Genomic DNA, 23135 nt, shown 5'->3' on the forward strand with positions numbered 1-23135 from the left:
TGAAATAGAATGAAAGAAGTTGCTATCCATAAAAAGTGCGCTTACAGAGAACGTTCAAATGTTTATATGCATAGGTTTCAAATAGCATTGTAATGCTTAATTGAGAGTTTGAGCAAATGTCTACCCACATGATTACAGAATACGTTTAAATGTGTATATTTATTTAAGGTTCAAATAACATAATAATGCTTAATTAGGAACACATTTCAGAGAGTGTATCAACTATGAGAATTGTTAGGCCAGATCTTAAATTTAGGAATGCTGAATTTATATAAAAAAACAAGCAAAAAACATGTAAAGAACTTTGCAGATCGTCTTTATTACACTAAATCCGTAGATGAATATATATATATTTCAATTATATTTCAGATACCCAGGCTGGGCCTTAAATACGGAAGTCAAGACAATGACGTCATCACCTGCTCATGCACGTCAGGTCAATCAGGAAAAGAACTAATCAATAGTGTTCTTTATACCAGATATCTTCTTATTAATACAGAAAGGATATTTGTATTTTTCTTGTCAAATAACAGGCTTATCCCATCTCTTGACCTGACGAAGTTGACACTTTCACAGATCAACTTCATGAGGTGACTCGATAAGATGCATTTGTTATTTGACAAGAATATACAAATATTATATTTATTCTGCATTTCTTGGTGATCTTTGAAAACCATAATGTTATGGAGATTGAATGTAGTTCCGGCATATATAGTGTTATTTCACTCGAATGAGAAATCAATTTTATTTTTTCAGAATGTTTTGGTGTTAAATAACATAATATACACGTGTATTTAAGATACCCAAGAAAGCACGTTTGAAACATGCATCCATATTTAGCCAAAGTTTGATGCATAAACAAAGAAGCAAGAGCAGTTTCAAGGTATCTTCCCAATCTTATCCCTTCCCAATTATCGTTTCTTCAGGGTTGAATAAGATGTAATCTATACTCCGACTCCGACTCATTTTAGAGATTTTATTCTGAACCAACGAGTACCAACGGAATAGGCACAAAAGAATGGCAAACTGTCGCTCATGTAATGTCATTGATGCATGAGTTTCCATGTGATAACCATGGTTATACATCAATGTTGGTGTAGGCGTCTTAAGTGTTATCAAAATCATTCTTGCATTGTTATGACATATGGTATGCTTCACAGCAATACATCGATACTGGCGTGAGGGTTTGTGTTTCAGTTTAATATTATGTACATTCTTTATGTTAGTGTAGAGGTTTAATGCACTTCAAATGTATACAATGCATACTTACATAACATGTCACTTGACTTACATCGTTATACATCGATGTGGGCAAAGGGTAAAGCTTCGGCTTGTCCTACCGTGGTAGGGTTATTTTTTCATCCGTTTGTTGTTTAACGCCGCACTTAGCAATATTCCAGCTATATGACAGCGGTCTGTAAATAATCGAGTCTGGACCAGACAATCCAGTGATTGATATCATGAGCATCGATCCACGCACCAAGTCAGCGAGTCTGGCCACCCGATCCCGTTAGTCGCCTTGTACGCCAAGCATAGTCGCATTTTACAGCAAGCATGGGTTGCTGAAGACCTATTCTATCCCGCATCTTCACGGGTCCCGTAGTAGGTAGTGCATGCATGGTGTCCCCGGTGGCGATATGGCTAGAATAGTGCTACAGGCGGAGTAAAACCCAACTCACTCACTCACTGATGTAGGGCACGTATTATGAGAGAATATAGAATAACCAGTTTTGAAGATTTATGACATAGAAATATGAACACCTAAAACATATATGATTATACACATGTAATAAAACATCATATTGTATCTTACAGATGAATAAAATTAGTTTGCTGTTGTAAAAACACAAAAATCCGTGTATTCTCTTCATTGGTAACCCCGATTTTCACCGAAGTGGTAAACGTCTGACACCTGCATCACTTCGGGCTTTCCTCCCACATTAAGCTGACACGCCGCGATATAACTGGAATACTGTTAAAAGTGGCGTTAAACCCAACTCACTCACTCACTCACTCTTCATTGATCACGATATTACACGGAAGTTTACATGCTGGAGAATGTCTCAGATAACAGCACTGAAATTGTTCAGGCCAAAACGTTTGGATGAGTTTACTTAATAAAGAAGTGTCTTAGTATAGGAAGTAAGAAGAACGAGAGGCTCATAAATCCTAATTATTCTAAAACACGCACAATTCAATAATTATTATCTTGGATCGATCATGTTTACTTTTGGACTACGATTAAATGTATTACAACCATTACAAACCCAATAATCAATTCATAAATTATTTGGTTACCACGTAGGAAGGTTCAAACTACACAGAGTACACAGAGACTCGGACATGTCATCATCCATGCCATACCAATACAACTAATATTTGGTTTAAGATTAAGGCTATGGGTGAAATAAATCATCGATAAGAGTGGTCAAATCAAAAAATCTTATTCGTATATTTCATGATATATATGTATGTAATATAGCATCGTTGTGAGAAAAGTAGAAAAAGAGCTTCTTTTTTCAAACGAAAATGGACAGTTATATTGGACCAATCATATTCCATATAATGTAGGAATCAAACACCCTATAAATCACATGTGTGTACATATAGTCAAATAGGCTTAATATAGCAAATGCCGGCTTGTAAACGTTAACTACGATAATCTGTGTTGGATCAGCTGTATGTGTGCAAGCATAATTACATTATAAAACGCACAAATGTGGCTTTTTTAATACGGTTGCCATGGTAATTTGGAATGTTGGTTGAATTACTGATTTAAGTATAAATCAATTAAAGCTAGCTCCACTGACCAAATTCTACATTTGTTTATTCAAAGTCATATATAAGGTTTGTTTCCCAAACGTCCACACTTTAAATGTCCGTAGGCAAAGTGTCGACACTTTGTAGATACTGCGTTGACTTCCTTCATCAATATAAGTGGAAAAAGACACGGGATATATACATATTGCTGCAATCGTCATTGGACATTTGGGCATGACGAACGAGATTAACTGCATAACAAATTGCACACCTATACCTGTGCAAAGACCAAAATGATATTTCCTTTATATGAGTTGTTTTTTTTGTAGCTAGTAGCTAAATTCTGAACAAGTTGAATGACAACTTTCTGGTCGCAAATCATGGCACAGCTTCACCGGCCTCGTGATGTTATCATATATACTCCTTTGGCGCTCCGATCCAGGTGAGATACAAACGGATGTACGTATCGCAATTAATACCAAAACTACCCCCGACCTCAATGGTTCGACCCTGTATAACAAAGGAAAAGGTATTTATTTTCATGCATGTATTTTGTGTAATCCGCGCGTTTCATTGTGTTGATCCGATGTTTATATTCAAATTCAAATAATTATATTCACAAAACATGAAGCATACATACATTGGCCTCTAGTGCCTACGTTAAATGCATTTGAAACAGAACATCTTCTGTTTCACTGATGTAACAGGAACAGGATATATAAAGAATTGTTGATTTCGCATTTTAAGATAAAATATTGTACCTGTATCGTTTACGTTTTCAGATGTATTCACCTGACACTGGATACTAATATATGTTCTTCTACCTACGCTGTCTGGATTCACAAGGCAATAATTATTGTCGGCGTGGGTCACAGCCGGGTTCTGTTTCATTATTATCAGATGTATCTCCTGATCAAAATTGTGAAAAGGGATATAAATCAGCGCAAATATGTTTTGTTCTATTTCACATGTCACAGTGTTATCAATTGAAAATCACATGTCACTATATATATACATATATATCAGCACGGTGGAAGTCATGTCATGTCATACTACACGGTTCCCATGCTGAAACCACTTTTCCATTTAAAAGTTCTGAAAATGATTGATGACAGTATCGACACGCGAGGCTAAAAATAGAAAAGGACAATAAAAGTTTCATTTCAGTGTCGTTCCAAACAGAAAAGAAAGGGAAGTCATTAAACACTGGCTTCAAGTCTCGGCTGTTCATCGAAGCGTGGATGAGTATTTCTTGATGACATAGTCTCCGCAAAGCACCTGTTCACACTGTTCTTTCTGTGTATGGGAGATGTTAAAGCAATTCCAATATTAGGTCTGAAATTAATAACACGTTGGTAAATGTTCGATCAAAAGTGATGAGCTGGCGGGCAGTAGATTTTTAATGACAAAATTGAAATTATTGAAATAACTAAAACGCTCAATAGGTTCTCTTGTTTGTAAGGTTACAATTGGTCCACAAAGTGGACGTCAATGTGAAACTTGTTAACTACCCCATGAGTATGGATATAGTTTCTTGAAATTCATATTGTTTTGTGTACATACATACATACATACATACATACATACATACATATATATATATAACGATGTGTAAAAATCAAAACAGTCGGCCCATTACATTGTTGATTTCTCTGAAAGTAGTTATGACTTAAGGCTAATGAATTTCTCAGAAAGACGTCTCAGTCAAATCGAGTGGGACATATTTTATATTAACTGTTTGATTGGCATTCTAGAAATAGGGTTTCAGAATCTACATCGAAACAACGTCGCTAGGGGCAATAAACCAGAAGTTGCAAGTATCATACAACTGCATGTTTTCTCACATTATATATTAATACAAATATTGACACATCAATACAACATGGAAACATGTTCTATTGTATTGTTCTTAGCTATTCCAGAAGCACTCATCAGTCACCAGCCATTATTCCTGCAACGACTTTTCCTAACATTTAAATTACCGACATGCTAACGCCCATTCCTAGTGCATGCAGACCTGTCTAATTCCAAGTCATTGATCCCACAGAGCATGTTTCCTGACTAGCAATCTCCACACACACGATGTAATCAGTCTCCATGCAACCAGCCGCCTCGTTATGGCCGAACTGATACTCATTTATGGATAAAACTGATCATTAATCGCGTGTCACGGCTATCATCCGAGCCGTGAGAAAACCCTTATGGTCACGACAGCACCTTGATCAAACTTCCCGTTTTGATATTGGACTGGAGTGGATAAATGTAAATTGCATGTTTTCATGATAAATTGTCACTTGCGTGCTTTTATAATAAACATGTCCTTTTGAAGCTTACGTCTGCCTGAGTTCTTCTAATTACGAGCGGATTTTATTCCCGGTGTGTTCAGGCTTGATAGTTCACCCCATGAACCACTATACCAGACACGACGCTAGGGTGATCATGCCTTGATTGATGCGTGCCGGATACTGTTTCCGCGTCATTAATTACAATCGACCATGAATATGGAACTAATATTTCAAAATGAAGCAATGAAAAGAATCGAGAAGTGGAAGTTATGCAGTTTATCATATAACAATGTCAGGTGCTTTGACAGCAGTTTTATGCGACAGTGATTGATTATATGTAACAGTAATTCCATTTATTGGCACAACCAGACGCAATTTGTTATATAATGTTCTAATAATCAGTCTCGGTTGACAACCATTAACGCGGTATTAAACAGGTCCAATGGAAATACAATATCGTCTCAACTCTCAAGATTACAAGCTTAAACCATTTAATACTTACTGTTGAAAAATGTACGTTTCCAGTTGATAAAAATAATAATACACCTTTAAAGTTGTTTATTTGTCACGTTTCGAAACCACATTCTCTCGATGTTCTCTAAATTGTGCCACCAAATGTGTCATCATATTTAGATACACCCCGTGGCGTCCCACGTATGATGAACTCATTAATCTAAAATAAGACAATACAAATATCCATCACTAACATCATATGTAATGGAAACAACAATATTTTCAAGAACATGTCGGTTCACGTACAACATAGCAGTTCAAAATATGGCAACGACGATAGGTGGTTTAAGTTGATACCTTGATATCAGCCGAATGCACCAGGAAACAGAGATACCATATTGTTCTGCGTGGACTACCTATCGTGTCACCGCGATGCAGGCAACACGCGTCTTGGTTCCACTGGATTCAATTGCACATCAGACATAACCCCAAGTGAGACGTCGGTTACTGCTCCATCCGTGTCGGTCACAACACTCTCTCCTGCTGGAACAACCCCGTTCACTACAGCAGCATCACCGGGGACAACATTCGCTCCTCCTTCTACATCACCTGGCGGAGGAGGAGTTGGCGTCGGCTGCTTATAGAACTTCTTCTTAGTTGGAAGATGATGAATAAAGTGGCGTTCACAGAAAGGCATGTCTATCTTCTCTTCAGGAATGCCCTTCCTTTTCCTGCCATGCTTCTTCTTCCGCGAAATGTATCCTAAACAAAAGTTTCTGATGTTGCCAACTGCTGGTAGCTTTTTGTTGATTTTGACAAGATCTTGTCTGACTCTAATGGACTCTTCTTTATACAACCTCTCCGCTGCCCTTCGGTACTTATTAAGGACTCTCTCCTGCATTGACAGTCGTTTGTCTAACTGAGTGTTAATTACACGTGTCCTCTCTTGCAAGTCTGCATCCAACTTGTTGTAAATGTCCGGTAACAGAGCGTTATTCACTGGAGGAGCCGAATTAGAATTCGACTCCATGTTTGGGCTCACTATTCACATGTGCGAAAACACATAGCCGATCATAGCAATGGTCAGGTCTTACCTGCACGGTGCAGCAATATTGAATCTATTTCACCGACAAACTGTTTCTTCTCATACACTGTCGCTTGGTAATTAAAATTCCAATTGTCAAATGAATACACATATGTCCATCTTTAATAAATAGTCCACCACTTGAAGGAAAAGCAATATGTTCAACTCAGTTGTGACACCGAGAGTTTGATAAGCCCGTGGTTGTCAACAGATGTATTGAAGCATCGAAACACCGTCACACTGGTGTTGTTATCAAGTGACTTTGGTAGTGTATCAAAATATCAATACCCGTCATGCACAAAGCCTTGTCAGACTGAGTAGCGTGCAGATAAACCGTTTAATCACGGGTATTAACTGTGAGCAAACGTCGATGGGTGCGCGTCCCCCTGCGTGGCTAGACACAAACAGTGAGATGAGATCGATGTTGAGTCGTATCTAGGGAGTGTTGCCTGAGTTTCTCCCGCAAGTTTTTTGGCCTCATGTAATACATCCAGATTTATCACGAGCAGGTACCAAGAACGTGCTTCAGACATACTGGGTCGTTTGTTCACAATGCATTGTAGTTCGCACACCCTAAACCACCTGTTCGTTTAAGCCAAATTGTACATGTATGTTTACTAAGTGTAATAGACTTTGCGTTTACACGATCACGACTTGTAAAGCAGCTATACCCAATCATAAAGATCCCTCTTACACAGACTCTTGTGTACGCACTGGAAGACATGCACAGCGTGATCAAAGACGAAATGAATATAAACTGATTGCCGCGAGTATGGGAAATCCATTTCCATGAAAGAGTGGCAAATTGCAAGTTATTGGGTGACATATATTCAATTGACAGAGGCTCTTAAAGTGGGTCAGAATATATATAATAAACCTAGACTGTAGAGTGAGTAGCGCAACCTGGGATATGAAATACTTAAGGGTTAGTTTGTGGGCGGGATTAAAGGATTGTTATAAGGGGTCTACTTTAATAGATACTGTTAGTGTACTGTTGGATGTAAGGAGGCGTATCGACCACGGGGGACCCAGACAATATAACATTCTACAACTGTGAAAACAAAACAGTAATCGTTGCCAATGGCATGCGTGGACCCTGACAGTTAGATCAAGTATCAAAGTATGGTTACAGTAACAAAGGGCGAAAACATAGATAGATGTCACGATTACCCTACCACCAGAGGCTTACTGAATGACAGCTTTCCATATGCTGTCAGATATGTTATATGCTACAGTTCCTTTGAACCAACACAGCAAATACACATTTGTGTTCCAACAACACTATACAATGCATTTCGCCGGCTGACGGTTATATGATAAAAAAAACCCATACGACATCGCATGAGCTACCTTATATGTAATCAAATGTATTGTAACTTATGTCAAAATGTTACACATGCTACATTGGTGTAATACTATTATATAGGTAGAAAAACATAAATGTTTCAGTTGAACAAAATCATTGCATTACATCTGCTTCTCGCAATCTTAACTCGTAGTGATCACAACTGAGCGTTGATATTTTTTATAATGGATGATCCTTATATATGTAAAGTTATTTCGCTTAATACCGTTTGTTTTAGTTAATTATGTTTTCAAGATAACTTGAGTCATATTTTGTAAACAAAGACACATTTTATTGTTTAGTTCGTTTGTTGTTTAATGCTGCAGTCACGTAGCCTGTAAATAATCCAAGACTGCGACAGACACACCAGTGGTTAATAGTGTGAGTAGCGTGCAATGTGTCGGGGTACCAGGTCATCCAGCCGATCCACTTCAGTTGCATTTGACTACAAGCATGGGTTACAGAGGACCAAATATATCCCGCATTCTCCATGGGGTGGGTGGGTGGGGTGTGTGTGTGTGTGTGTGGGGGGGGGGGGGGGGGGGGGGGGGCAGAAAAATAATAAACTTTGTGAAAACTTGTAAGAGACGTGATCGGTAGCCTAAGTGTATCCCATATACAAACCAACTGTATTCAATGTTTGCACAAATAAACAAACCAACTGTCTGTAACAATATGTTTATATACGATATCTACATAATAACAAACGCGATATGTGAGTCCATTGTTGAACCTGCAGGATGAGATGAAATCTTGAGAATCACGAATACTTGACTTCCTTCCTCTTTCTATTGCTCTGAAATAAGGTAAGAAATTCAAATTGTGAGTACCTTTACTTGTAAATTATCTAATGAAGCACACATAGGCAAAGTATGTGCACTGATTTCAATCGAGTTAAGGGATAATGTTTCCAACTCAACATTAAAGCACAGAGATAAATGCCATTCGGCGTTAATACCGCACCTCTCCAAAAAGATACCTTCTGGCATGTTTCCAAGTGGAAGTATAGGTCGTACAACTTTCCCAAACACAACGGGAAAGAGCAATCAGAAGAATACATATCTCACACAAAATGATTGATGTAAAACATCTTGGAATCAGATTTATATGGACTAGAACACCCAGGGGAACTGAACGTCATTTTTGATGGAAATGATTCTCATAAGGTCCCACCAAATGTGGGGAAAATACTGCAAAGTATTTCAAGAAGATCTACTCTTTGAGTAAGAACCTGCTTCAGAAGGAACATCTCTAACCAATTTCAAGTTGTTTCATCGGTCAACACTACAAGTCTAAGACAACTGAAAGATTAAAAAAACCCAGTTCTTCAATAGTTTTGAAACGTACACAACTGTCCATTATTAGCCTGATAGAGCAAATAATATGTAATGGAAAATAGCAAAAGGGCCGCATTAGATGGCATGCTTCAAACATAGTCCAAGTTCCAAGAATACACCCTGAGCTGTTTTGAAGATAAGACAGGGCCATGTAACATGCCGACGTAGGGACGAATTCCACGATAGGGTGATGATCAGCATTAAATCATGGGAATGTAAGAAGTTGCAATATAACGCCATGTGCAGTGGTAGATAATTATTGCTATGATTACAGTGATAACCTTTATTTCAGCAAAGTTTATTGATGTGCAGATTATAGGATTATGGCAATGGTCCAGTGTAGATCCTTGCACACTGTATAAGATGTATGAAACATAAGAAGTTGCTATGGCTTATTTTGCCACTACCGTTTCCTAACACCTCTTAATGTAACTTCAAGACAATAGGAGCTTATCTCTGACATTGATCATGATATTCGTAACAGTTTCTAACAGATGACCAAATAATCAAGCATGTAGTGACAGACCAGCCGTCTACCAAAGGAATGGAGGATATAAGATTAGAAATATCCTTTGGGCTAGTGGAGTTAATCCTTTAGGCCTTGGTCCTGGTAATATCCTATTAGCTAATCTTATTGGAAGTAGAAGACCTTGAGAACTGATATCTATCGCTCACTGTCAGCACCATGGCTGTCTCATGTTTCATTTGATTTAATTATAGGCATAAAAAGTCCAGTTGGTGAAAATAGGTAAGTCGTAGAGTAGAAAATCAGTATCAGAATTTATTTAACAGGTAAAGTCAAAGATTTCACAGACTAAATGTAAAACATAACGAATTGCGGACGCAACATTGTATTACAAAAGAAAATGTATTCTGATAAAATGTCATGTGCAGACATTTGTTTCTACTGCGAATAAAATACTGTGAATAAAACCAATACCATACACATATATTGTGGTTAACATTGGGGTTAGAATGCTTAGAATGACAGTGTACAAATGTGGTATATTGCAGTGCTGTAAGTAGGTACACACAAGGTTACTATTCAGTATATATTTGAAATAACCTTCTCTTGATATACATTCGGAGTAGTGAGTGAGGTGACCTGCAGGTTTATAATTGGAATTCATTGTGGTGTCGGTCTATACGACAACTAACTGAATCGTTCTGTGGGAAAGTCTAACAATAAATATCTCATATAGAATAGTTTGCTTCCGACAATGAGTGACTACCAAGGCCAACTCAAGGGCATTCATGAGAAATAAGGTTGGATTAATCTTAGAGTTATATGATATTAATCCCTTCTTACTATTCAATGCATAGGATATTACAAATGCTCATGCACCATGTGTGCGGTTTAGTTACAACTCACACCCGAAGGCACGGTATCTTGAACTCTTAGGCCCCTCACTATTCATTCGAAGTACATTTACACTTTGTTAGTTGCTTAATTTTCGTAAATCTATAGAAGGGGATATTCTTCGTTGTAGAATGAACTATTTGTAAGAAAAAGATTTCCCATATTTGAGAGAAATACAGGATTTTACGTCCACTGCTGAAATTGTTTTTTTCACAAATCGTAAAGACACAAGCTAGATATCTATGTAATCACATATCAATAGGGTTGTTATTGTGTATAATTACTTACAGACGTGCCAAGGTAATAGTCAACTTTTTCTACAAACCCTTCGAGTTCCTTTAGTTTCCTTCTTGAATAGATCCTTTCTCTCCTTCCTGCGTTCTTTATCTCGTTTCTTCTTCAGTTTACGGAGAGACTTTTCCTCCTCGGCAGTGATGACCTTTGAGTGAAGATATCTCCGCCGGGTCATTCTCCGTAGAGGTTGATCATCATCAACATGGGTCTGACATTAAGAGCGGTTTCAGCAAATGACATCAACAAAATATGTACCTTTGGCGAAAAAGATCAAACTCATACTCATAGGTATGATTTCATTTTATCCTTGATCGTAGTAGGTCTTATGAAAATATATATTGTATATATGCAATAAATTATATTAAAGTAGTATTCTATTTTGATTTCAGCTATTAAATAGAGACTAGTGGTAAAGGTATAATCATGATAATACCGAGATTTTCATGGCAAGACAAACGTCTTGGTCAGAGATACTGTTTGAATCGGACGTAAAAGAACGTTGTTGATACCGTATTGTATCTTGTGCTGTTGCATGCTATCCTAAAGTCTACTTATCAACATACCCAAACTTGTGGCTGGCGCGGTCTTTCAATAGCTTTTGCTTCAGGCTTTATCGTATCTTCAGTTATTCCAAGCAGGTAATCCACAACATTGTTGTCATTCAAATCAACACGGCTGTGTTGACGAATATGTTCATCAAAAGCTCTCATATCATGGCTATCATCATCTATAACAAATGTAGTCATTAATAACCAAGACTTATCCCATGCCGTGTTAGAAGATATGCATGAAAATTAAGATGTCCTTGTTACTGGAAACAAAATTGAAGACTTCAAGACTTAGACTAAACCAACATACCTGCACGCCTCTAGGGCAACAGCATGTTCAACAATGACAAATCAATGCAATAAAATTTACAGGTCTAATTGTAGACTCTTGGTGGTTAATTTTTGTAACTTGTCACTTTTGTCACTTGTAATGGTATTCAAGCAGTACCTATAAAATCCAAAATGTCAGGAACATTTTCGCCAAAGGGGCCAACTGCATGTAGACTATCTAGGGCGCTGAGAACCATTGGTGTTGGGATGACAAATCCATCTCCCGAAAAACTGCAATAATTAGTATTCAAAAGCCACAATGTAACTTAAGATTCCACTAAAGATTTCCACTGATCAGAATTCACTGCATTGTTATTCTCTTAAATATTTATAGCTTTAAAATCATATCATTAAGGAATGTGTATAGTTTTTTTAATCAAAATATGGTAGGGGCTGGGCGTGTGATAACCTATAACATGTAAGTTCTGGAAAAGAATACTTGTCTGTTATGTTTTGTGGTAAACACGGGGTTGCAGCATATCCTGTTTGATAATGTCTATAGATCGCCGGTGTCTTGGGTGTTGATGGTTGACTGAAACTAAGATTCACAAGTCTAGGTAGTCGTGGTGTGGTACAGGTAACCTCTGGTTTGCGACAAGGCAACACATTGGGAGTTTTAAATCCCTGATTTACAACGTTATTTAATGTCTGCTGGTCCAAATTTGCTAATATTTCATCCTTCCTTCGTTTACGGGCGTCTTCCTCTGCTCTCTGACAAAGAGAAAATAAGCACACAAATCAATACAAAATATTCGAATCCAGCATAGCATTTGAATCAAATGGTTTCATTATTCTCTTTTATGGTTTTCATTTATCAATTAATCTTGCTGATGGCATCATGCAGTGAACTGATTGGGACCAAAGATTTGATCCTTGGGGTTGGCGGCTAAATCTAAATGCCCAGGCAGGGAAACAACAAGTATCATATTTCAATGTCTTTTGACATGATCGAACCCCCGACCTTCCGCTCTCCCGGCAGACGCTTTATCCACTAGACCATAGCACATGAGGTATATTATCCCATGTTTGTATGTTTGTTTGTTTGTTGATTAACGTCGTACTAAGAAGCATTCAACCTGTATAATGGCGGTCTGTAAATCTAGGGACTGACATCATGAGCATCGATCTACGAAATTGTGAATACGATGACATGCATCAACCAAGTCACCGAGCCAGGCCACCCGATCCCATTAGTCGCCTCTTTGGACAAGCATGGGTTGCTGTAGCCACAACACGGGGTCCTACAGTCATGTCTTTACTGTAGGACCCCATCGCGGCTCTCAGCTAGGGTTGCTGAGGATCGGTTCTAACCCGAATCTCCACGGATATAAACCTAACTTGTTCGAAATTCGGTTCTACATCACCACAGATATACGGAGAAACTTACAAGTCCTTACACATTTTGGATAGTCTCTTAGGCTACTAATCTGTAGGCTAGTCAGTCATCGAGCCACGTTTCGTCATTCTTTCAACAGATGCATACTATTTCTCCTTGGGAGAAGGGACCAACTTAGCATTCGTAATAGACTGGGCGAGATTATAGGAATGCATAACTGTACATAAATACTCCAACACAAATTCTCGCCCGCATTGGCTACAACAATGAATTCCTTTGCCGAGAGCCGCGATGTGGCTCTACAGTCAAGAAATGACCCAACATAACCCCCCGCTAAGAATTCTTCTCCTTAGACATCATTATCAACAATGGAATTTTAATCTAAAATTCCGGAAAAGACATTTAGTACAGATGTAACGTCACGTGGCATTGTAATCGACAGTATATAGAACTACATAACTTCAAAGTATTTATTTACCGGAGTGAAAGTATCAGTTTTCCTGTCTTCACACTAGGCTTGTGTAACTTATCTGAATGTACAATGTTTATATTTTTTGTGAGAGTAATTCAAACCTCTATAACAATATCAACGTCGTCTGGAGTAATCTCTGGCAAGGGTTGGCTCTTAAGGTTCTTCAAATAATGGTTTGGAAGAGGAATTTTCATGTTTCATCTGCGTCGTCTGCTACTAGAGCGTTTTGAGGTATCCCCTAGCCACTTTGCATGGAATATTTTCATTGGCTCTCAGCGGCCAATCATTACTAACGTCTCAGTTAGGCTCTGTGTACTTCCGGGTATTCCCTCACTCGCTTTGAAAATGTGTGAAGATTGTGTGAAGGAAGAGTTTCCAGATCGGGTAGGCAATATTTGTGATGGAAAGGCACACTATTAAAAGACCAATATTTAGTTTGTTAACAGAAAATAGTAATCTTTATTTGATCTTCGAATCAATCTTCACTGGAATCATGATTCTGAATAATAACTTTTCCTTGGAGAGATGATATAATCATCTTACTGAATCTTGTGCCTACATTCATGTGCAATATACAGTATTAGTAGAAGAAATGTACATACTGTAGAGAGATCAGCCAGGTCACACACACAAACTCCATTCACATCATGTAAAATATGAGATCGCACAACGTTTGAACAATATTGCTGATTGTGTTTCCCATATTCTCTGACTTGGCGAACAAGTATAAAGCATATCAGGTCATTACCTGCAAATATGTATAGTATCCATTATCAACAATTCCTGAATAATGTGAACTCTTAATTAACAGTCACCGACAATGTACGTGATCTTTCATTCAAATCAAATGTGTCAAATATAGAAAAAGTGAAGACCATTTGCACTCTTATCAATAATCAACCATAGAGGTAGCATTGAATTTGTAGCATATGGAGGCACATCTTTTTGTATATTCAAAATTATGGTACACCTAGTCATATTTTTAGTATTTCATTTGCATATTTTAGTGACTGCATATGCCATGAATTCCATTTTAATCTTTGTTTGTAACATATGTAGGCCTATATCAACTTCAGTTTATTGGTTTCACCATGGACTTGTATAATATATATAGGTATAGGTCCGTGGTTTCACGAGGGGTAAGTGTCCACTATATATATGTGTATCCCTTTGGACTCTCCTCCCACATTAACATGACACGCCTTGTTATGACTGAAATACTGTTCAAAGTGTCCCTAAAGCCAGCCGACTCACTCACTACAATTGATAATCTGTCCACTAAAGTGATGTGGAAAATATTAATAATTGAGAATATGTTTTTCCATGTTTGTTTGCGACTTTATGTCCACAATATTGTGTGTGCCAGTGGTCCAATCATGCATGTGATGTATTATGTAACAACCTGATCAAGACTCCCTGCATGTGTTGCAGGGCAGTATGTGTGTGGACAATGGGTCATACATGGTGAACTATGCCCAGTGTGCCGACTGTAAGAATCGGGGAGAGGTGAAGGTCATCAACAGAGTTTGCAGTGAGGAGGAAAACGGGGATGAAGTCATCACATATCAGCGTAGGTGCTGCTTATGTCAAAGTTTTACAGTCAAAAGAACTCTGTTGAAAAAAATCAGAATGTGTAAATAATTTTTTCCTTTTTAAATAGAATATGAGTTTGTTATGGTATCAGTTGATTTTACGGAATTACTGAAACAATAATAATTTACCTAATTTAGATTTTTAAATCCTTTTTTTATGAAATTTATTTAATTATATACTATTATTTCTGGCCAACGGATGTGTGTGAACCATTATATTAAATTTACAAAATGAATATTACTGATGTTTATGTTGGCTGCAAACCAATCCACTAACTGTAACTACGGTAACTGTATCCTCTTTGGGCTTTTTATATAGAACTTTGTGAAACATATTCATTGTAATTTGACCCATAACTATCAAGCAAGTACTCTGTTTAATAATTCTTGCTACAGAGAAACCTCATTAACATGGATTTATTAGACCTGCGCAGAAGCCGATATCCAGCCCGAATTCTGCAGTAAATGTCTTTACAAAATTAGAATTACAAATTGACCAATTCATGTTCATATATATCACACTGGTATATAACTGATAACTACGTTTCTGGCTTTGTAGGGATAACCTGTATTTCACTGACAACAGCACCAATAAACATGATCATGATGATAAAGAGGAAGAGGTTGTAACACAGACTGTAAAATACATCCTAGTTTATGGTCTCTGGTTGTAATGCCTAGTTTTATATTATTGCAATAAATGCAGTTTCAAATAAACAATGTTAAAATACTTCTAAATATAATAAAATATGAACTTAAGAAAACAATTAATTTTGAAGAAAGTAATGATTTTTTTCTCCAATTTGCCTGTCAGGGGCACTTAGTTTACATCCTGGATAAATCCTGGTAAGTGATCAGCTTGTGTCCCCCATTACTCAGTCTAATAACATTTCATGACATAATTATTGGAACAAAAACCATCACAGAAGTCTACAGTTTGAGGATGAATTGACTTTACTTTATGAATATTTTGATATTTTCCTCTTTCTAAGTGAAATTACTGTTATTTTATTATCAAAACGGTAAAAGTGCAGTTGTCATGGATACATTTTACTACTTGTATGTATTTCCTTCAGATGTGTGCAAGTCCTGTGAGCATGTCATCGCAGATCATGAATACATTTTCCGAGTTGAGGCTGATTATCAGGTGAGTAGCTCATCCCAGGTCAGATGGCATTTACCACCCAGCAGAGACATTGGGTGAGTAGCTCATCCCAGGTCAGATGGCATTTACCACCCAGCAGAGACATCGGGTGAGTAGCTCATCCCAGGTCAGATGGCATTTACCACCCAGCAGAGGCATCTGGTGAGTAGCTCATCCCAGGTCAGATGGCATTTACCACCCAGCAGAGGCATGGGGTGAGTAGCTCATCCCGGGTCAGATGGCATTTACCACCCAGCAGAGACATCGGGTGAGTAGCTCATCCCAGGTCAGATGGCATTTACCACCCAGCAGAGACATGGGGTGAGTAGCTCATCCCAGGTCAGATGGCATTTACCACCCTGCAGAGACATGGGGTGAGTAGCTCATCCCAGGTCAGATGGCATTTACCACCCAGCAGAGGCATCTGGTGAGTAGCTCATCCCAGGTCAGATGGCATTTACCACCCAGCAGAGACATGGGGTGAGTAGCTCATCCCGGGTCAGATAGCTTTTACCACCCAGCAGAGGCATCTGGTGAGTAGCTCATCCCAGGTCAGATGGCATTTACCACCCTGCAGAGACATCGGGTGAGTAGCTCATCCCAGGTCAGATGGCATTTACCACCCAGCAGAGACATGGGGTGAGTAGCTAATCCCAGGTCAGATGGCATTTACCACCCTGCAGAGACATGGGGTGAGTAGCTCATCCCGGGTCAGATGGCATTTACCACCCTGCAGAGACATGGGGTGAGTAGCTCATCCCGGGTCAGATGGCATTTACCACCCTGCAGAGACATGGGGTGAGTAGCTCATCCCGGGTCAGATGGCATTTACCACCCAGCAGAGACATGGGGTGAGTAGCTCATCCCGGGTCAGATGGCATTTACCACCCAGCAGAGACATGGGGCGAGTAGCTAATCCCAGGTCAGATGGCATTTACCACCCTGCAGATACATGGGGTGAGTAGCTCATCCCGGGTCAGATGGCATTTACCACCCTGCAGAGACATGGGGTGAGTAGCTCATCCCAGGTCAGATGGCATTTACCACCCAGCAGAGACATGGGGTGAGTAGCTCATCCCAGGTCAGATGGCATTTACCACCCAGCAGAGACATCGGGTGAGTAGCTCATCCCAGGTCAGATGGCATTTACCACCCAGCAGAGACATCGGGTGAGTAGCTCATCCCAGGTCAGATGGCATTTACCACCCAGCAGAGACATCGGGTGAGTAGCTCATCCCAGGTCAGATGGCATTTACCACCCAGCAGAGACATGGGGTGAGTAGCTCATCCCAGGTCAGATGGCATTTACCACCCAGCAGAGACATGGGGTGAGTAGCTCATCCCAGGTTAGATGGCATTTACCACCCAGCAGAGACATGGGGTGAGTAGCTCATCCCAGGTCAGATGGCATTTACCCCCCACCAGAGGCATGGGGTGAGGTGAACTTGGGTTTAACGTTACATTCAAGATTATTGCACTAATATTTCAACATGCATTAGGGGGGGTGTGTGCGTGTGTGGCTAGTCTTATTTACTTACTTACTTACTTAAATTAGGAATTTAACGTGCGCTTTCCAACATATGCGTATTTTGCGCACAGCCCGCCAGGCCATTTTGTGTTTGGTCGAAAAGGGTATGTCCGAAAAGTCGAGGCAACCTCGATGGGGCTTTTAGGGTTGCTTACTTAATTTGGAGAACAAATTTGGAATTTGGTGTGTGTGTGTGGACTAAAGGGAGTTTGTGTGTTTTTATAGGTTTAGAATTTTAGGATTTATTATGGCAGCTTGTTTGTACTTTTATTTTATTTTATTAAATGTGGCCAAGTAGGCCTGTTTTGATTAGATATTTGCCTAGTGCTTTAAATGTTTGTTAGACATTTAGGGGATTTAGTACTGTTGCCAGTGTCATTTGATTTGTTGCAATTTAGTGTGGCTTGGAGTGTTGTTCTGTGTTGCTGGTAATGTGTGCAATATAGTATTACATGTTCAGGCGTTTCTTTTAAGTTGCAGTGGGGGCATTTACCGGTTTGGTGTTTTTTAATTTGGTGTAGGTGGGAGTTTAACTTAGTGTGGCCTGTTTGTAGTTTAGTTATTACTCTGTCAATTTTTTAACTAAACTAGTGGCTAGTCTGGACTAATTCCACTTTTATAGTGGTAGCCTACTGAGAATCCATGCTGCAGTTTAACATGAATACCCTACTCAGGCACAGTATTATGACTATGCGCTGAACAGTCCTTGTTTTATCCTCTTAATGCCGAGTGGCAGGCAGATGACAAGTACCATCTTATAATGTCTTTTGGTGTGACGCCCCTGGGGATGGAACCACTGACCTTCCATTCTATGGGTATACTAGAATGGAATATCCACTAGACCATGGAGGCAGTCAGCAGACAGGGATGATTGCAAACTAGGGCTGGGATGTTTAATTTGGGTACCCACAGGACTACCCAGACTTATGGTTAGTTATGTGATATATTGTTTATTGACAATAACAATTAAACTTCACGGTTAAACTCCAAGTCTCCAATTTCCATACACACATTCCTTCTGACTTTTTTTATGTTTGAGTAAAGATAAAGCTTCAGTCAACTTCAGTGTATACATGATCAGATCATTTTATGTGTGTATCTAAATAGTTCTTGCTAGGGCTCCTGTATAAAAGTTCCCAATTGGACATTTTGTACCCATCTCTTGAGACCTACATCCACTACTTGGGTAGTAAATTTGGACTTGTCCCAGCCCTATAATAAACCATCCTTCATCATCAAGTCACACATGCTGCTACTGACAGGCTAAATCAAGGGACATAACTCTTCCTTTACTCACACATCCTAAACACTTATTTCATGAAGAATTGAAGTTATTCTTGGTATTGATACACAGAACATGTAGAATACTGTAGTGTAATATATACTGTAAACGTGTAAACTAAAAAAAGTTTTTCTATTGATTTTGGACCATTTCGTTTTCAAGGTTTTTATATCAGATCAAATATTTCATTTTGTTCACATACAAACTGAGACTTGATTCAAATAAGTTACATTGAGAACTGTGTGAATACTTTCCATTTGTCTGTAACAATATTTAAACTGTTCATTTTGGAGTGAGTGAGTTGGGTTCAACATGGCCTTGATCAGTATTCAAATTATATCACAGCATGTCAGCCTCATGTGGGAGGAAAGCCTGAAGTGATGCAGATCTCAGATGTTTACCACTTCGTGAAACCCATGAGCACGGATATGGTGCTGACAAACCTAGAAACATAATTGGGGCGAACTGGGATTGAAACCCACCCAAAGGTTTCTGGCATGCCCAAGGGACGCAACTCTGCACAGCGAATTGCAGCGCTAATCTGCTGGCAAGAGTACCAATATTGGTCCATCTTTTTAGAATTGTTCCAGGATTTAACTGTTGCATGGGTAAGTGTAAATAGGTTGGCCTTGTTTGTTTCAGGTGTACGAGATGTCCTGTATACTGTGTGGGAACAGCGAGGATGAGAGAAGCATATTGCCTGTTGATCCCCAGAAACAGCTTACAATTTTCTGACAACTGGTCATGGTGATTGTGTGAAGGAATGCTTTCAGTCTGAAACTTTTCCGTGATGTTGATCGACTCATGTCAGTATTGATGGAACACGTGACACATTATCTGTGTCCCATAGCTGGTGTTGGTCATGGACAGTCTGAAGCACTGGAAGTATGCTGCGGATTCCTCTCAGGACTGTATCATGTGGCACTCACCCAGCTCACATCCCCACACCCACCCACTATAATAAATGACAAATCCCTAAAAATTTCCCTCTCCTCCACAAACACACACACACAAACACAGGCACACAGGCCTCCTCCAAACACATCCAGGGCTGACCTCATGGGTTCCTCCAAACACATCCAGGCCTGACCTCATGGGTTCCTCCAAACACATCCAGGCCTGACCTCATGGGTTCCTCCAAACACATCAAGGCCTGACCTCATGGGTTCCTCCAAACACATCCAGGCCTGACCTCATGGGTGCCTCCAAACACATCCAGGCCTGACCTCATGGGTTCCTCCAAACACATCCAGGCCTGACCTCATGGGTTCCTCCAAACACATCCAGGCCTGACCTCATGGGTTCCTCCAAACACATCCAGGCTTGACCTCATGGGTTTCTCCAAACACATCCAGGCCCGACCTCATGGGTTCCTCCAAACACATCCAGGCCTGACCTCATGAGTTCCTCCAAACACACATCCAGGCCTGACCTCATGGGTTCCTCCAAACACATCCAGGCCTGACCTCATGGGTTCCTCCAAACACACATCCAGGCTCGACCTCATGGGTTCCTCCAAACACATCCAGGCCTGACCTCATGGGTTCCTCCAAACACATCCAGGCCTGACCTCATGGGTTCCTCCAAACACATCCAGGCTCGACCTCATGGGTTCCTCCAAACACATCCAGGCCTGACCTCATGGGTTCCTCCAAACACATCCAGGCTCGACCTCATGGGTTCCTCCAAACACATCCAGGCCTGACCTCATGGGTTCCTCCAAACACACATCCAGGCCTGACCTCATGGGTTCCTCCAAACACATCCAGGCCCGACCTCATGGGTTCCTCCAAACACATCCAGGCCTGACCTCATGGGTTCCTCCAAACACATCCAGGCCTGACCTCATGGGTTCCTCCAAACACATCAAGGCTTGACCCTCATGGGTTCATCCGAACACACCCAGGCCTGACCTCATGGGTTCCTCCAAACACATCCAGGCCTGACCTCATGGGTTCCTCCAAACACATTCTGGCCTACCCACATGGGTTCCTCCAAACACATTCAGGCCTGACCTCATAGGTTCCTCCAAACACATCCAGGCCTGACCTCATGGGTTCCTCCAAACACATCAAGGCCTGACCTCATGGGTTCCTCCACACCCGGGCCTGACCTCATGGGCTCCCCTAATACATCCAGGCCTGACCTCATTGGTTCCTCCAAACACATTCAGGCCTGACCTCATGGGTTTCTCCAAATACTCACAGGCCCGACATCTTAGTACCTGCAAAATGCCCATGTCTGATGGGTTTTTAAAATATACCATGTCAGACTTTATTGGTACCTCCAAACTCACCCTGATGTGTTTCAGACCAACAACTATTATAGCTGTAGTATTAGTGCCTCGCCACACAGGACAGACCATCTGAAGCTTTGAACAAAGTGCATGCAAAGACATTACCAGACTTTCTATGCAGCTTGCAAGCAATTGTCTGTTTATTGCGTGTTATGTCCATCAAGTTGAATAAGAAATGAATGTCATCCGCTGGTAAAGCTGACCCTCTTGAGTTTTGATTGTTGATTGGTGTAGCATTTCAGAAACTAGTATTCGAAACAGAAATGAAATTGTACAGACATATTTATCTGAAGTGAAATGTATTGTCGATTGAAATTAAAAGAAAGAAATATATTTAACAAAGGTGCTGCTTGAAGTTAATTTGGATGTTTCTTTAAAAGAGACTGGTCATTTATTACTGGGGAGGGGGCGGTGAGATTGGCTTATGACTGTATCATATTTACTGATTCCACGACCACATCCCACCCCCTATAATAAATTAGCTGTCTTTAAATAATGTACAAATTAATAAAAGAAATTATTTGAAAAAATAGAGCTGTCATCTTGATATGCCACCCCGACCCCTGCCCCTTGATTGTTCATACATTTTGCAACCCCACTCCTCTTTCACTGTCATTTTTTTTTTATGAATGACCAGTCCCAAATTGTAAATTGCTTCCAGACATGGTTGGAAGAAAAATAACACTTCTAGAAAACTTTTATGTTTCACATTTATGGATCTGCTGTTAAAAAGAATTAATACAACCAAAAAGGCCCAATGAAGTGCCCAGTCCAAATGTGTTTCACTGGTCCTCTGACTTTATCTTGATTATTATGTCATGTTATACAGGTGGTGGGATAGCCTAGTGGTTAAAGCGTCAGCTAGTCACACGGAAGATCCGTAGGTTTACACCGCTTTTAGCCATATTTCAGCAATATCACGGAGGGGGACACCAGAAATTGGCTTCACACATTGTACCAATGTGGGAAATCGAAACGGTGTCTTCGGTGAGATGAGCGAACGTTTTAACCACTAGGCTAACCCACCGTCTCAGCATGACGATCCAACGTAATACCACAGTGCCGATAATGTTTCTGTCTGATACCCAGACCATAACATATCATCACTTTATATGAGACCCGTGAAGATCCGGGGTAGAATAGGTCTTCAGCAATCCATGCTTGCTGTAAAAGGCGACTATGCTTGTCGTAAAAGGCGACTAACGGGATCGGGTGGTCAGGCTCGTTGACTTGGTTGATGCATGTCACCGATCCCAATTGCGTAGATCGATGCTCGTGATATCAATCACTGGATTGTCTGGTCCAGACTCGATTATTTACAGACCGCCATTATACAGCTGGAATGTTTCTGAGTGCGACCTTATACAACAAAAAACAACAAACATTTGAGCTCCATTTGCATGGCAAGGCGGTAGAAAGAGCCGTCCAATCAAATAGCTCTCATGAGCGAGAGAAAGTCTGTGCTTGGTTAGTGATAAGAGAGTTAGAAATAGCGACGTCATTTCCGAAACGAGGCTATGGTAGCTAATTTAACAAGGGTACTTATCGCAAAAGGGGGGCACGGGTGGCCCAGTCGTCTAAGGCGCCGCGATTTGGTGTGCAGTGTTACGTCCCCTGGACACGCCAGAAACCTATGAGTGTGGGTTCGAATCCCGGTTCGCCCCGATTATGTTTCTAGGGTTGTCAGCA

The 23135-nt window shown here is 40.0% G+C and overlaps 3 protein-coding genes across 3 annotated transcripts; 1 reads left to right on the forward strand and 2 right to left on the reverse strand.

Moving 5' to 3' along the window:
* Positions 1 to 5449: 5449 nt before the first annotated feature.
* LOC139443935 (uncharacterized) lies at positions 5450 to 6915 on the reverse strand. The gene has a single exon (XM_071224822.1). The coding sequence runs from the start codon at positions 6526 to 6528 to the stop codon at positions 5923 to 5925; it is 606 nt and encodes a 201-aa protein (XP_071080923.1). The 5' UTR covers positions 6529 to 6915; the 3' UTR covers positions 5450 to 5922.
* A 1772-nt stretch (positions 6916 to 8687) lies between these two features.
* LOC139442658 (uncharacterized) lies at positions 8688 to 13798 on the reverse strand. The gene is made up of 6 exons (XM_071223517.1): positions 13706 to 13798; positions 12206 to 12507; positions 11915 to 12027; positions 11482 to 11645; positions 10950 to 11126; positions 8688 to 8723 (listed from the first exon to the last, which is right to left on the reverse strand). Exons 1-6 carry the CDS (start codon positions 13796 to 13798, stop codon positions 8688 to 8690), a joined length of 885 nt encoding a protein of 294 aa, XP_071079618.1.
* A 140-nt stretch (positions 13799 to 13938) lies between these two features.
* On the forward strand, positions 13939 to 20330 carry LOC139444014 (protein Churchill-like). Its single transcript, XM_071224916.1, has 4 exons — positions 13939 to 13988; positions 15036 to 15174; positions 16273 to 16343; positions 19793 to 20330. Exons 1-4 carry the CDS (start codon positions 13950 to 13952, stop codon positions 19883 to 19885), a joined length of 342 nt encoding a protein of 113 aa, XP_071081017.1. The 5' UTR covers positions 13939 to 13949; the 3' UTR covers positions 19886 to 20330.
* The last annotated feature ends 2805 nt before the right edge of the window (positions 20331 to 23135 follow it).

This window comes from Haliotis cracherodii, unplaced genomic scaffold (genome assembly GCF_022045235.1).
Source record: "Haliotis cracherodii isolate W230 unplaced genomic scaffold, xgHalCrac1.p SCAF_5, whole genome shotgun sequence".
In the NCBI taxonomy this organism is placed as follows: Eukaryota; Metazoa; Mollusca; class Gastropoda; order Lepetellida; family Haliotidae; genus Haliotis; species Haliotis cracherodii.

Coding starts and splice junctions, on each gene's coding strand:
- LOC139443935 (XM_071224822.1), bottom strand. CDS start 6,528: ATGGAGTCGAATTCTAATTCGGCTCCTCCAGTGAATAACGCTCTGTTA.
- LOC139442658 (XM_071223517.1), bottom strand. CDS start 13,798: ATGAAAATTCCTCTTCCAAACCATTATTTGAAGAACCTTAAGAGCCAA. Junction 12,508..13,705: donor ACGTTGATATTGTTATAGAG/GTTTGAATTACT, acceptor TCTCTTTGTCAG/AGAGCAGAGGAAGACGCCCG. Junction 8,724..10,949: donor AAACTAAAGGAACTCGAAGG/GTTTGTAGAAAA, acceptor ACCTTATTTCAG/AGCAATAGAAAGAGGAAGGA.
- LOC139444014 (XM_071224916.1), top strand. CDS start 13,950: ATGTGTGAAGATTGTGTGAAGGAAGAGTTTCCAGATCGG. Junction 15,175..16,272: donor TGAAGTCATCACATATCAGC/GTAGGTGCTGCT, acceptor TATTTCCTTCAG/ATGTGTGCAAGTCCTGTGAG. Junction 16,344..19,792: donor GAGTTGAGGCTGATTATCAG/GTGAGTAGCTCA, acceptor TGTTTGTTTCAG/GTGTACGAGATGTCCTGTAT.